Source organism: Camelus dromedarius, chromosome 22, assembly GCF_036321535.1.
Source record: "Camelus dromedarius isolate mCamDro1 chromosome 22, mCamDro1.pat, whole genome shotgun sequence".
NCBI lineage: Eukaryota > Metazoa > Chordata > Mammalia > Artiodactyla > Camelidae > Camelus > Camelus dromedarius.
The window spans coordinates 17,675,689-17,691,956 of record NC_087457.1 but is presented as its reverse complement, the minus strand read 5'-3'; the positions used below and the strand labels follow the sequence as shown (position 1 = coordinate 17,691,956).

The window sequence follows — 16,268 nt, the reverse complement described above, 5'->3', positions numbered from 1 at the left end:
AACACTGTACTGTACACTGAAAAATTTGTTAAGATGATAGATTTCATGTTAAGTATTCTTACCCAAAAATAAAACCAAAACCAAAACCCCAAAGCATGTTCAGCCTAACAGGGATACAGATATCACAATATCAAAGTACACGCTACCACCTCCAAGTTAGATTGACTTACAAACAGCAATCTACCAAGTGGCCTGTTTCTCAGGTCTCTTTTAAAATCCCCGTTTCTCCTGCTGGCATTTCCAACTGGTGCGTACAGCACAGTTCACAGTGACATTAATGATCAAGAAGGCTTCTGCTAGGTACAAACTAACAGTTATAAAATAAACAAGTCATGGGGATCTAACTTACTGCATTGTTAATAACACGTTATATACCTGAAAGCTGCTAAGAGGGTAGGTCTTGAAAGTTCTCATCACAAGGAAAAAACAGTAACTACATATGGTGACAGATGTCAACTGCATTTATGGTGGTGATCATTTCACAATATATACGAATATCGAATCATTATGTTGTACACCTGAAGGTAATACAATGTTATATGTCAATTATACCTCAGTTGCCAAAAAAAAAAAAGGCTTCTGTCTGGTGATCAACCCTTACTACCCAACTCTCATTGGCAAGAACTGCAAGACCGGGTTACTCTTTATCACAGAATCAGTACACTCAGCAAGAACACTGAACACGTGCTCCCACAGGCTCCAGGGCAAAGGAAAACAGTTAAGTCAGAAAGAACTTTTTCCTCAAGAGGACTCTTCCCACGTCCGCGTGGGCAGAGATCTGAACCACAGAGACAAAGCTCCCAGAAGGCTCTTATTCACCTTGGCTTAGGCCAGTCTGTGCTTCCCTCTCCAGTCTACACTCAAATCATGAGAGAAGCATTACATAGGCAGACCTCAGAGATGCTGCAGGTTTGGTTCCAGACCACTGAAATAAAGCAAATACTGCAATAGAGTCACATAATTGTTTTTGGTTTCCCTGTGCATAAAAAAAGTTACGTTTACACTATACTGTAGTCTACTAAGTGTGTAATAGCATCGTGTCTAAAAAAAAACAATGCACATACCTCAACTAAAATACACTTTATTGCTAAAAAATGCCAACCCATCATTTAAGCCTTCAGCAAGTCACAGAAGTAAAAGATCACTGATCACAGACAACCATAACAAGTGTAATAATGAAAAAGTCTGAAATATTGCAAGAACTATCAAAACGTGACACAGATGCATGAAGTAAGCAAATGCTGCTGGAAAAGGGAGCTTATAGACTTGCTTGATGCAGGGTTGCCGCAAACCTTTGATTCATAAAAAAACACAGCAGCTGCAAAGAGCTATAAATGTGTTATGCCTGTTTTTAGCTTTTTGGAGACTCCAAAAACTGAATTCAAAAATTTTCTCATGAAAAAAAAAATTTCTTCTCATGTATTTTTCTTAACACAGTAGACAAGAAAAGACTACTTATTTTTAATTGAATTCCAGAGGAAAAATTTCTTTCAGTTTCCCATTTTTAATGCCTAACCTAATGCCCTACTACTTACAATTTTTCCGCCAGACCTAGAAAAATAAAGACTAGGAGTGGAATCACGTTATTAGAGCTATACACGCCTCTGGATTAGGTTCAATCGTTAGAAGTTTAGTAGCAGTACTGGCCCACACTACTCCTTTCACTTTGAACTTGAGGGGATCAGAATACGCCACCCCAAAATGGGCTACTTTGGCATAAGGATTATTTTGAGCTGAAGACAATAAAGCAGCAGCAGACACAGGAGGATCTCTTCTCTCCCCCTCTCTGCCTAAACGCTAACCTTAAACTTCCCTTTGTGAAGATGTCTCCCACCCTTTTCCTGCACCAGGAGAACAACCCTTATCATTGAGATGGAAAGGCAGAACAGAGACGAATCTGCACAAAAAGAATCTTATTAAAATAACTCTAAACTTCCATTAGTTTCCTCCCATATACCCACCTTCCCACAATTTACTGCTCCTAGAAACCCAAACTCCCTTTCCTTTGTCTAGCCTCTTTTCCACAATGTAAAACCCTTTGTTAAATTGGTATTAAGCTCCCAGGCCTGACTGCTTCTTGTTTTTGTTTTGTTTTCACTTCTTTTCTGTGACACTCCTGTGTGCACATGAAATAAACCTTTTCCCTGTTAATCTGTCCATTGTTAATTTAATTCGCAGGCTTCAGTCACTAAACATAAAAGGGTACAGGAAAAGTTTTTCCTTCTCTACAGCATATAGGGCAAAGTTCTCTCATACATGAGCTTAACAGTTTAAAGTGATACACTCTATCAGAGAAAAGTGAACTCTCAAGTACACCAACACATGTCACTCATCTTGAAAATACCTGTCTCCTCGGAAGTGGTCTACTCCACTGTGTCACAGAAGTTAAAAAAAAAAAAAAAAGGATCCAGAAAAAGGAAAACTGAGGCAGAGTCAGATAATCAAGGCAAGCAACCACACCATACAGACACCCTTGGAAGGCATTTACTTCAGAAACATGAAATTATGAAATCAGGAAATGAATAACTCTAGGACCAAACTCATCATTATCTGAGTCCCACAACTGTGCAGGGTTCACCAGAGTCATTCTAATGCCTCCGCAGGGTTAACCTTCACACAATTCCTGCTCCTCACAAAGCCCACAGCATTGTGTCCAGTTCATGTACATCAGAATGAGAATGGGGCTCTTTGAAAATATACCTGCTGAGGGGGGAAGGTATAGCTCAGTGGTATAGCACATACTTAGCATGCTCGAAGTTCTGGGTTCAATCCCCAGTACCTCCATTAACAAATATATAAATAGCACAGGGAACTATATTCAATTTCTTGTAATTAAGCTGTAATGAAAAAGAATCTGAAAAAAAAATATATATGTACATATGTGTATAACTGAATCGTTTTACTGTACACTGAAACATTGTAAATCAACTAAATTTCAATAAAAAAATAAGAATTAAAAAAAATTTTAAATAAATAAATATATAAATAAATAAATAAACCTAATTATCTTCCCCCCTCTCACATATATGTACCTGCTGGGGCTTTCTTCCAAATCTACTAAATCAAGAGCTCTGGGTGGAGACACATATGGTAGACCCTAAACCAAGTGTTTCTAGAGTAAATGATGTCTGGTTTCTAAGAGGCAGGAATGAGAAGGTTCCTCCCTTGTAGTTGAGAACAATGCTTAACAAGGCTCAGCAAGTCATAAATAAGTCCACACAATTACAACAAAGGCATGGTTTCAGATGGCTGGGCTAACTCCATAGATTCTTCTATGTTTTGTTTACTTTCAATCACATTTTAGCTGAGACTCAATTTGCTCCTTGGTAAATGATGGTCCTGAGCTAGAACAAGGCTTTCTACATTCCTACCTGCGTAAGTCTCATCCTACTGAACAAAATGAAGGCAACGGGCCCATGCAGTGCTTCAAGGAGCTGAAATCAGTCCATTTAAAGAACTGTCCTTTACTTGAAATTATAAGCTTCCTACTTTTTATCAAAAAATCGTTCTTGATAAAAAAATGACAGTGGTATTAGAATTTTTTTAATGGTCATTACTCTAAAAGAATTAAGTCAGCAAGCTTATGTTAGTGCTTCCCATTAAAAAAAAAAAAAAAAAACAAAAAACTGTAGTTAGACTGGATTAGTAGATCTCCAAAATCACTTCCAACTCTATCACTGTGTCAGTCTATACTTCCCATGGAGGAAGGCTAAAAACAAGATCGTGTCTTTTTTCTTTTTTTATTTGTTAAAAAAACGCTGCACAGAAAATTTAGAAACTAACAGGTAACAACTACAATGTAAGCTCCCTGAGGATAGAGATTTTTATCTGTTTTGTCTGCTCCTGTGACCCCAGCATCTAAAAAAAGTACCTATATACCTGGCATATTAATTAATAAAAAAGCAAGTAATATAAAACAATTAAAACATAATCCCACTCCCTGGAAATATCACTGCCACCAGAAGGCTCTAATTTGAAACTTCTGTGTGAATTCATCTATGGCAACTCAAAAAATTTACTACGCTTTAGAATCAACATATTTAAGAAAAAAAACTGGTTGAAGAGTCAATAGTAAAGACATTTCTACTTGACTTTCCCAAAGGACATCTCTCAATAGTACCTTGACCACAAAACCACTTTTATTGTATCACTCTCCTGCTCAAAACCCTTCCACAGTTCCCTGTGCTTCCAGAAAATACTCTACATTTTTACTACCACCTGTCCATCAGCTTCCATCTCTCATGGGAGACACCCTCTGCTCCGGTCAAATCTGATTACACAACATACCTGCCTCTGTGCCTTTGCCCCTGACACCCCCCCCCCCCCGGTCAAAAAGCAATATCCAGTTCAAGTTCACAAAGATACTATCTCCTTCACGAAACCATCCATTGTGCCCAGGCAGAAGTGATAATTACAACTCTTCTCTCCTCTACTACTGTTATTACCTACGGCAATAAATATAGACCACCTAACTCTGGAGTTGACTGTCTATATTTGTTTCCCCTACCAGATTGTAAATTCCTTGAGGGAAGGGACCTTTGTCTTACAAATGTTGGTATCCACCCTTTTCTCTCAGGCAGCCTCAGTCCATATATTTATTAGCGCTGAGAGAAACGAGGACGAGAACAAATGAAAAGATACACTACAGAACACCTCAATTTTCCCCATTCCGGCTTGGAAATCACTGCAGATGAGAAGTGTGTTACCGCACCTGCGGATAACCCAGATAGCTAGACCCCTGGAACAAACCTAAACTCATTTCTTATCAATTGGTTCTATCTTCTCTGATATTCACTGCACACTACACTCTTCCTTGCAATCCCAAACTGAAAGCCAGTTTGAGGAGAACCCAAAAGGAATGTCATAAACACATGAAATGGGGGCTTTCCTCCAAGAGATCCACGCTTACTAAAAAATAAAAGTTGCTGCAGCAGAATGAGATGAGTAAGGCCAGACACCCTCTAAGGAAGCAGCACATGCAGACTCTGATGAGCTGTCCTTTGAGCGCTCTAGGAAGTAGTTGATCTCTAAATGTTAACGTATTCAGATTTCTAGCAGGAACCTAAGAATGCAGTTGGTCAGCTCCTTACTGATTCATATCAGTGGAACCAGGCAATGATGCCACAAGCTGATTATGACATACATAGGGAAGGAGGGAAACAGAAAAGTAGGAGTGGGGAACACGAGGGGTTATCAAGTGATCTCACCAGTAGTCCTGGGGGCTTCTCAGTGACACCCTTCCCCCTGCTTTCTACAGAGACAAACTTTTCCTAAGAGTCTGTCTGGACTAAGGTGTCAAGGTGCAAGTTGATAATTAACAGGGATTTTTTTTCCCTTTCCTTCCTCCCACTTCCGTTTTGAATTTAAAAAATGATCACTGGACACTGGAGTCAGCCCTTTCACAGCTATTCATTTTTAATTTCATTCACATACAGTTTTTGAGCAAAGGCTTTAAGGTAATAAGAGATTGCAAACAGGTGAACTCATTCCTGCCCTTAAGGAGTTTCTAACTTAGTGTAATTTAAACATCAGTCTCCGAAAGAACTTCAAGAATCCAGCCCCAAGCCCAGGTTACTCTTGGATACAGTATTTTAATATTAACAGCACCTTACCCAAGTCTTGTGAAAGAAAACGCCACACCAATAACTTACGAACAAAACCTATTCTTTTTAAATGAAGTTTCTCAATAGCAGGATTTACAGCCCTCTTTTGGGGGGAGTGGGAGGGCTAGTTTTAAAATCCTTCCCAAACGAGACAAAACAAAGTCTGAGAACTCACTTAACAGTAAATCCTAATCAACGTAGACTTTACTCGGTGCTTCTCAACTTTGGCTGCGATTCAGAATCACCCAGAGCCGAGGCTGCGCCCAGGCAGAATTTTTTCAACTCCTCAGGTGATTCCTAAGTGCAGCCAAGGGTGAGAATCACTGCTGTAAGTCATTCTGCCCTTGAAACTGAAGGGAAAGGACCAGGATCCGAGGTCAAGGAAATAGGTTCAATCCTCCCTTCCCTTCTCCCCAGACACTCAGGTCAGCTGCACTTACTCCAGATGCAGTTTTGCTTCATGGACCTGGTGATGAGAACAAGCTTGGAATACAACACCCTTCCACCTTGAGGAGTGAGGATGCAGGAAAGTTACGTTAGATTGAACCACCTCCGGCCAGCGTTACTGCACCTGCGCTGGAACGCAGGCTTAGCTTTGAGGGTCGCAAAAAAGACCCTTTACACTTCTTTCATCTAAACCCGCTGAGTTCCTGACTCCGCTGCGGGTGGGAAAGCGGCAAGCACAGCGCATAGCTGGAGGCCCATCCTCCTAGGGAGGCGGGGGGTGGTGTGAACGGATCGCACTAGGAAAGGTCACAAGCTGTTCCTGCAGAGGGAGGCGGGGAGAAAGCCACGCTGCGGGACGCGGCGCTGCAGGGACCGAGGCGCTGGGAGAAGCGCCGGGAGGGAGCGGGTACTCACGCAAGTGCCTCCCAGCTTGTGGCTCTCCACCACCGCGGCCCTGGCGCCCAGCTCGGCCGCCCGGCGCGCGCTGGCCAGCCCGCCAGAGCCGCCCCCGATCACCAGGTAGTCGTAGCAGGCCGCGGCGCCGGCGGCGGGCGGCGGGCACGGCGGCTGCGGCTCTTGCCTGCACGCCATGGCGCGGGAGAGGACGCGGGCGGGCCGGGCCGGAGGCAGTGCGAAGCAGCAGAAGGCGCGCGCCGCCCGCAGCCAGCCGGGCCCCACACTAGTGCTCAGGGTCCGAGCCAGCAGGGCCATGCACGCGGAAGTGCGCGCCGAGGGGGTGCGGCCCGGGGGCGGGCCCCGGGGAAGGGGGGGGCTCGCGCGGGCGCTGGGCCAGCGCAGCCTCACGGTGACTAAGCACCCGGCGGGGGCGGGGGCGGGGTGGCGGTGGGACTGCCCGCCCGCTGCTCGGCGGGATGGAGGTGGGTGGGCGCGGAGGAGCGGGGTCACCTCACCCCCTCCCACTGCGCACGAGCCAGCCCGCCTTGCCCCAAGTCCCAGCGGGGATATCTCTGCCTCCGTCTTCACCCCTGCACCTGCGTCCCTGCACCCGCGTGGCATCAGCCGGATGTAAGTTTCTGAAGGCCAGTAGGGCGAGGAAGGATGAACGCCCTCTTTTGTTCCCCTAGCCTTTTGTGAGCTGTCGCCTTGGGAGTTGCCAGTGGTGCCGACTTGTTGAGAAAGGGAGATTTGTCCACCATCATTTTGATGGTTATGTTTCTCAAGCTTTGATCCTCAGACCACCTGATCCCTAACCCAGATCTACTAAATCCGAACCTCTGGGGCAGGACCCAGCAATCCATATCTTGAACACCACCCCCCGCAGCTTTCAGGTGATTCGTAAGCACATTTCGTTTGAGAGATTTTGGAAGAAATGTTTGTGATCCACAGACGAAGCATGAAGACGGCCTAGAGGTGGTAACACAAACATTTTACTCCCAAGCTGTAGAGACTGGGGTGTTTTAGAATATCTGGGCAACAAAGTAGTTAAGTGAATTTGCATGGCCGCGCCCCTCACCCACAAAGTTGAGAGCATTGTGGGCAGAGGAATAAAAGTTTGGGTCACAGAGAAAGTAGGCCCAGTATGCTGAACGGGAGTGGGAACCAACCACACTCCAATTAGAATGGTATCCAGTTTTTTTAAGTTTTTTTTTTTCCTGATGAAAAATAGCAAGAAAGAAGGGAAAGTTCCTCCCTTCACTAGGCTGCCACGTAATGTAGACTAAACAACAGAGTTAGACAAATCACCGTTTACAATTATCCTAGTGATCCCTGCATCCTTAAACATCAGTAAATGTTAAAACCACTGGCTGAAAGTTTGAAATGGAAAAGGTTATTTACACAGTCAGAATATGTCCCCACAGATTGCTTATTGATCAAAACGGGAAAAATGGTGAACTTAACAGTGGGCCACATACCATCTTATATCCAAGTGACCAAAGCTGAATAGTGCCAGTAATGACACAGCTGTCACTGTGCGCCTGGTGATGTGATGCAGTTAAGAAGTACACGGCTTCTTCTATTACTAATGTCATATTCCTACTAAAAATTCACAACCGGAATCTAATCATAAGGTAACACTCAGAAAAGGCCACATTGAGAGAAATGTTACAAATAACTAGCCTGTACTCTTTAAAGGCTATCTATGTCTTGAAAACAAAGCAAGGCTCAGGAACTATTCCAGGCTAAAGAAAATTGAAGGATTATGAGGACAAAGGGCAAGGCTTGATGCTGAATGGGATTCTGGATTGGGGAAATTTTCCTATAAAGGATGACTGGGGAAATTTGAATAGGTCCTGTACAAAATATAATGGTACTATATGGAAGTTAAAGTTACTGAGTTCGGGAATTGTACTGTGGTAAATTAAGTCGGAGAATATCCTTGTTTTTAAGAAATACAAGTATTTAGGAATAGAGTCTGAGTCAGAGAAACTTGGTTTCATATCCCACCACAGGCACTGCCATAATCACTTAATCCCTCTGAGAGTCAGTTTCTTTATGCATCAAGTAGGAAGGCCGACAAAAAGGAAAGAGACAATGCAAAAAAAGAGAATAACTTTGAGTGGAGGGAACGAGATAGCAGTAACTGGAGGTAGTAAGCAGAGCAGTGCTGATTGGCTGGACTGTAGGCAGCATGAAGAGGGTCATGGGAGATGGGTGGGAGTCCTGAAAAGCCTTGCTAGTAACCAGGCTAAGATGTTTAGATATTACTCCACAGGCATAAGGAGTCGCTGGAGATATCTCAGAGATGACTTTCCCTGGAAATGGTGAAACTGGCAGTGCAGGAGACAAAGGTAATAGATGGCAGCATTGAGAACATACAGGAAGGAACAGATTGGACAGACATAAGGAAGTGAAATTGACAGATTGGGGGAGGGTACGAGAGTCAAAGGTGACAAATCTTGAACCAGGAAATATGGGAAAAAATGATGCCATCAAACATAAAGAAGATGGAAAGAGGTAAAGGTCTATCTCTCTGCTAGTTTTAACGGAGTAAAAAACCTTTCATACGTTGATTGAAAGAACTTGCAATATGTTGAAACCAAACATTCACAAGGTATTATTTAAGACTAAAATATTTTATGTTCATGGAAGTATTGTTTGTTTTTTTTCTGACATAGGTGGGAAGGGGAGTGGGTAACTATATCCCCAGCACTTGAAGACTTAGACTGTATCTAAGCTTTCTCTTCAAAGAAATGTCAGTTGAAGTAAAAATTTAGTCATAGTTAATATGAGGTAGCTTCAGGATGATATTAAATGCTGTGAATGAAAATAAACTTAAGTTATCATTCAGCTGTGGACATTATAAACTAGCATAATTTATTAGGATCAGTAGAGTCCCAAGCAATTATTTTACATTTTAATAACTTCATCATTCAATTTTTCTTTTGAACACTAGACAAACTTAGGTGATTTCCACAAAAACACTGAAATATTTGTCAAAATAAGCCAGTTGCTAATATGTATTGAACTAAGCACTGTGCTTAAGAGCTTTATCAGGCACAATGCTAAGAACTTTCCATTATCCCCTCCTCAACCCAAGAAATAAATACTGTTATCTCCATTTTATAAATGAAGAGACTGAGGCTCAAAAAGAATAAATAACTTATGTAAGATTACACAGCTGATGAATGGCAGAGCTGGGATTCAAATCCTCAAGGCCTGACTCTTAACCATTACTGCAAAGAAACCATCATAGATATATTGTCCTATGGTGAAAATACAAAATCCAGGATTTTTTTTAATGATTTTTTTTGTAGGAGAAAATGTTGAATACCACTTTTTATTTCATTAAAAAAAAAAAACAACTGTAGCTTCTCTCTCCTTCTGCATTTGTTCTAAAGTATAATTTGTAGGAAATGTATTCGTGACTCAGAAGTGACTCATTTATATCACAACTCTGTTCATTTGAGGTTACAGGTCAAGAGCCATTATGTTTTAAGGACAGTGGAAATGGTACATCTATAAACCATCTGAGAAGTCCGTACAGGAAATAGTGATACACAAAAAAGCTTGCACATCCTGGTGGCTCAATGAAATGTACTCCTCATGATGCAGATATGAAAATAATTGCAGTCATTTATAAGAAGGATAAAAATAATATGAGGAAAGGCATAAATTACTCAATTACACAATTCTGTTGTTTAATATTGAGGCAATAAATAAACACTGAAGAGACAGAGAGCAATAATAGTGGAATGTGAGATTAATAAAAAGCAAATTTTACAGTAAGAGGAAGGAATCTTTCCAAAGGAAATACTTGGTCAGCTTTGTTGGAAAATGGGACACTACCTCAGAAGACACCTCTAGAGGGAAATCACACACACTGATAAGCTTTTTCACCCCTTTGATCTCTAATTGTCTTACTGATGTATTTTGAAACAAGATGGGTAGGGTGCGGTGGGGGGGAGATCATAAAAAGCTTTAGGAGTAACACCAATATACATATTCTGATTCTAAGTATGTGTTATTATTTCTGTAACTACTTTTTTTTTATGCTGCACATTTCATCCCATGACTCATTTATTTTGTAACTGGAAGTTTATACCTATAAATCTCCCTTACCTATTTTGAGGAAGCTCCATATTCTTTTCCTAGCAGCTTTTTTCTTTTCTTTTTTTAAAATTAGCTTTATTTTTTATTGTATTTAATTATTTTATTTTGGCAGGGGGGAGGTAATTAGGTTTATTTTTAGAGGCAGTACTGGGGATTGAACCCAGGACCTCATGCATGCTAGGCCTGTGCTCTACAACTTGAGCTAAACCTCTCCCATACCTAGCAGCTTTTTTCATAATAGCCAATACTGGAAACAATGCAGATGTCCTTCACATCAAGGAATAGTATCCAGCAATAAAAAGGAATAAGTAGTGATACACATAACAACTTATATGAATCCCAAGGGAATTATACTAAGTAAAAAATGCCAATCTCAAAAGCCAGCATTAAAGGGGAGAGGGTATAGCTCAAGTGGTAGAGCACATGCCTTCCATGCCTGAGGCCCTGGGTTCAATCCCCAGTACCGCCAATGAAAAAGTCAGATAAATAAATAAATCTAATTGCCTCCTCCCTGCAAAAAAAATTTTTTAAAAAACCAGTATTAAAAATTTTAATATGTCTCTGTCTTTTGACAACGCTTATATTGGAACTCAAGGAATGTTACAGCTAAGATGTGTGCATTTCATTGTAATAACTGCTATGTGATTCTACTTACATAATATTCTGGAAATGACAAATTTAAAGAGATGGACAACAGATAAGTGGCTGCCTGGGATTTGGTGGTGGTGAAGGATAGAAAGTGAGGTGACTGTAGCTATAAAAGGGTAGCCACAGAGATTCTTGTGATGGGACTATTCTTTCTGTATCTTGACTCATAGGCACATGAATTAATACAGGTGATAATACTGCATACAAATAAATACACAAATGCATGTATGTAAACCTGGTAAAATCCGAATAAGGTTGGTAGATTGTGTCAATATAAAGTTCCTGTATATGATACTGTACCATGGTTATTCATGAATTTGCCTTGGGGTAAATTGGGTAAATGATGCATGTGATCTCTCTGTATTATTTCTTATAACTATGTTAACGTATAATTATCTCAAAATAAAAAGTTTAAAAAATTATGATGCGTGTACAAAGCCTAATCCAAACAGTATATTTTGTATAATTCCATTTACAGAAGTTCCAGAAGGGGCAAAGCTTATCTGTGGCAGAAAAAAACCAAAACAAACAAACAAAATACAACAATGGTTACTTTCTGGGCAAAATTTTTTATCTTATTAGAGTTGCACTGGTATATACTGCTAAGAAACAAGGCAAAATGCCCAAAGTGGGGTTGCTTATGCTAAGCCCCACATCACCAAATGGAGAATTAACTTAATTAGTTTTGGCTCTTCCAGAAATGGAATCGCCTGATCAGCAAGTTACGTAACCTGCTTGTTGGACCCCTGCCATCCCCTAAAGGAAAATAACCTTGCAATAACCAACCTGTTTTGTTTGCCTGGAATAACTTCCTTGTCCCACTCCCTTCTGGCTAGAAGAGTCTTTCATTTTGTACAGCTCCTCAGAGCTCCTTTCTATCTGCTAAATTGGATGCTGATTGGAATCGATTTTTGCTCAAATAAAATCTTAAAAATTTTTAACACGCCTCAGTTTATCTTTAACAATGCTTATATTGGAACTTAAGGATTGGTAAAGATGTATACATTTCATTGTAACTAATGACATGTATGCCAAAGTATATATAATCTATGAAGTATCTATATGCATATGATATAGTTGATACGCACACTGAAATACTGAAGTGTACTAAAGTCTCCCACTGTGAAATGCATCAAAATAAGATAGATTGATGAATGGATAGACTGACAGATATGTGATAACATGTATAATAAAATGTGGTGGGTATATGGATAGTCACTGTAAAAATTTTTTTAAACTTTTTTGTCTGAAAATTTTCATAAGATATTGAAAAAAATTAACTAGTTGATTTTTTTAAATGCAAAACTTCCAAATGTTAGGTCCCCAAAGCAGTTTGGATACACTTAATATGTACAATTCAGGCTACATTTTAGTGGACATTTGTCCATCTCAACCAAATATGATTATATGCAATTTTAAAATGTGTTGACAATACTACTTTTTAAAATACATAAATAGAACAAGTAGGACCACTTGTTCTAAGTGAAATAAAAAAAATGTGAAACTTGTGTATTAAGAATGTTAATAAAGAATAGGAATACTACTCAGTGATAAGAAAAAGAATAAAATAATGCCATTTGCAGCAACATGGATGGACCTGGAGATCATCTTTGTAAGTGAAGTAAGCCAGAAAGAGAAAGAAAATACCATAAGATATCACTCATATGTGGAATCTAAAAAAGAAAAGAAAAGAAAAAAGGACATTAATGAATTCATCTGCAAAACAGAAAGAGACTCACAGACTCACTCATCTACAAAACAGAAACAATTTTATAGTTACCAGGGGAAAGGGGGTGGGAAGTGATAAAGTTGGGAGTTTGAGAATTGCAAAGGTTAACTACTATATATAAAAATAGAGAAAAAACAAACTTCTTCTGTATAGCACAGGGAACTATATTCAATGTCTTGTAATAACACTTAATGAATAAGAATATGAAAATGAATATATGTATATATATGCATGACTGGGACATTATGCTGTACACCAGAAATTGACATGTTACTGAACTATACTTCAAAAAAAAAAAAGAATGTTAATAGACAATGACTTAACATAAACTATCAAGATTTAAAAATCCCTTCCTCAAATTGGACAGCTGCATGTAAATCAATGAAGTTAGAATACTCCCTCACACCATACACAAAAATAAACTCAAAATGGCTTAAAGACATACATATCATACAAGACACTATAAACCTCTTAGAAGAAAACATAGGCAAAACATTATGTGACATGAATCTCAGCAATGTTCTAGGGCAGTCTACCCAAGCAATAGAAATAAAAGCAAAAATAAATAAATGGGACCCAATTAAATTTATAAGCTTTTGCACAGCAAAGGAAACCATAAGCAAAATAAAAAGACAGAATGGGAGAAAATATTTGCAGAAGATGAGGCTGACAAGGGCATAATCTCCAGACTATATAAAAAGCTCATACAACTTAAGAAGAAAAAAAACAAACCCAATCCAAAAACGGGCAGAAGACCTAAACAAGCAATTCTCCAATGAAGAGAGAGAAATGGCCAATAGTCACATGAAAAAATGCTCAATGTCACTAATTATCAGAGAAATTCAAATCAAAAGTATATCAAGGTTATCATCTCACACCGGTCAGAATGGCTATCATTAAAATTCCACCAACGATAAATGCTGGAGAGGGTGTGGAGAAAAGGGAACCCTCCTACACTGCTTGCTGGTGGGAATGTAGTCTGGTGCAGCTGTTACGGAAATCAGTAGGGGATTCCTCAAAAAACTTAAAATAGACTTATCATATGATCCATTAATCCCACTCCTGGGCATATATCCAGAGGGAACCTTAATTCAAAAAGACACATGCACCCCAATGTTCATAACAGTACTATTTACAACATGGATGAACCTGGAGAATCATTCTAAGTGAAGTAAGCCAGAAAGAGAAAGAAAAATACCATATGATATCACTTATATGTGGAACCTAAAAAAAAAAAAAAAAAAAAAAAGACGAACTTATTTACAAAACAGAAACAGACTCATAGACACAGAAAACAAACTTATGGTTACCAGTAGGGGAAGAGGGTGGGAAGAGATAAATTGGGAGTTTGAGATTTGCAGATACTAACTAATATATATAGAACAGATAAACAACAAGTTTATACTGTAGAGCACAGAGAACCATATTCAATATCTTGCAGTAACTTATGGTGAAAAAGAATATGAAAATGAATATATGTATGTTCCTATATAACTGAAGTATTATGCTGTACACTAGAAATTGACACATTGTTAACTGATTACACTTCAATAAATATATATATATATCCTTCAATAAATATAAAACAATAAATATAAAATCTCTTCTTCTTATACCATACTCAAGGGTGTTCATAAGATTTTATTGTCAGAACCGAGACACCTATAACCCATAGCTTAATTATGATCACTAAGAACTGTGACCTTACATCAATCAACATGACTTTACTATTTGTTCCCGAAAATTCTTGCCCACAAAAACAGGCTGTAAATCAGTACATAACTTCATTGCTAGGTTTGGAAACTTCCTGAAAATCCATTTATCTGAATAGGTTGCTCATCTGGGTAAAAATCTTCCCTCTCAGGCACTGGGAAGTTGAACTGATCACTCAACTGGGCAAACCCCCTTTTTTAATCAAAAAAGAATAACATCTATTAAAACATAAACAATAAGGTCCTACTGTAGAGCCCAGGGAACTATATTCAATGTTTTTTAATAATCTATAATGAAAAAGAATATGAGAAGGAACATATATATGTATAACTGAATCACTATGCTGTAAATTGGAAACTAACACATTGTAAATCAACTACACTTCAATTAAAAAACAAAGAGCCACATCTGCCTTCAAGTCCCTCATCTTGCTGTGTCCACCAGCTCTAAACTATTATACCATGCACTATGTCCAGTCCCAGTAAGATCCTCACACTGAGAAGGCCACCTTAAACTACTCCAACCTAGAGTCTAAAAACCTTAGAAAAATCACTCTTGGCTTTCCCTCTGAGACACTGCAAAGATTATGTCACAAGAGTGTTCTCCCTTAATGCAGTGAAAAACTTGGTTTTACTCCAATAGTTTATTCTAGTGGTCTTCTGCGGAGGTGGGGTGGAGTTAGAAATAAATCATTGCAGGGGAGAGACTTCACATTCAATAAAATTTGGGGAACATGTTAAGACCTCAAGCAGATCTGGAGTACCTGGGAGCCTCCACTTTATTGTCCCAACAGAAATTCATTGGTGCCATCAAGAGACTATATTAGGAATAAAGAAAGAGGAAGAAAAATACCTAAAGGAGGAAATTATACCAAAATGAAGATGGTAACAGCTATAGAACTTCCTTTCTTTCCTGTCTTCATACAATCAAGTAAGAACCTCTGAATGAATCAACAGTTAATTACGATATTTCATGTTATAATTTATATTGCTTCACCTCGATTGATTTTGAGATTGTGTCCTCATATTTTGCACCTTCACGTCCTAGTTAAAGTTCTTAGCCTATATACAAAGCCAAGCCCTCCGTGGTCCGAGCTCCAACCTACCTCTAGGCACCTCCATTCAAACTTGAAACTGCAAAATTTTAACTGCTGGTAATTCCTCTACAGTTTCCTAAACTTGAAATCTTCCTCTTGTCCCCTTCCCCAATTCCTAATCTTTACAACACAATTTAGGCATGATTTCTTCCAGGAAAGCCTTCAAACCTTCGCTGGGGATAGGGTTCCAGAGTCCCCTGTGCGTATCCCTATCGCTGCACTGGGGCACTATATTTATCCATTTACAAGGCTCTCATTCCCATTAAACTGAGTTTCCAGAGGAAAAATTCAGTAACTTACACATATTTGAGTCTCCACGAGTTCTATAGTACCAGGCAAACTGTGGAGCTTAATAAATGTGAGCTGAACTGAAGGGTGAGGTGGGACGATTGGTGGATGAGTCAGAAAACGAAATTTCAGAGCCTGAAATCTTGTGAGTTGCTTGAATCTCTGTAGTTTAACTACGTTGCAGGTTGGCAGAAGCGCCATAGAGGTGAGTCACGGGATGGCAATGAGGTCA

General features: G+C 39.5%; 1 protein-coding gene and 1 non-coding gene across 4 annotated transcripts in view; one reads left to right on the top strand and one right to left on the bottom strand.

Annotated features, from left to right (window-relative positions):
• GSR (glutathione-disulfide reductase) overlaps nucleotides 1-16,252 on the bottom strand; it is a 52,774-nt gene extending 36,522 nt beyond the window's left edge. The window contains exon 1 of one of the 3 annotated variants that reach the window (XM_010987984.3): nucleotides 16,049-16,252. In XM_010987984.3, coding sequence (XP_010986286.3) covers nucleotides 16,049-16,237 — 189 coding nt within the window. In that variant the 5' untranslated portion in view covers nucleotides 16,238-16,252. Of the gene's footprint in view, nucleotides 1-5,207; nucleotides 5,227-6,464; nucleotides 6,775-16,048 lie in introns of those variants that run through there. The other 2 variants (XM_031440170.2, XM_031440169.2) reach the window with 2 other exon arrangements.
• Nucleotides 10,961-11,031, top strand: TRNAG-UCC (transfer RNA glycine (anticodon UCC)). The gene has a single exon. It is a non-coding gene; the product is annotated as a tRNA-Gly (tRNA).
• Nucleotides 16,253-16,268: the final 16 nt, after the last annotated feature.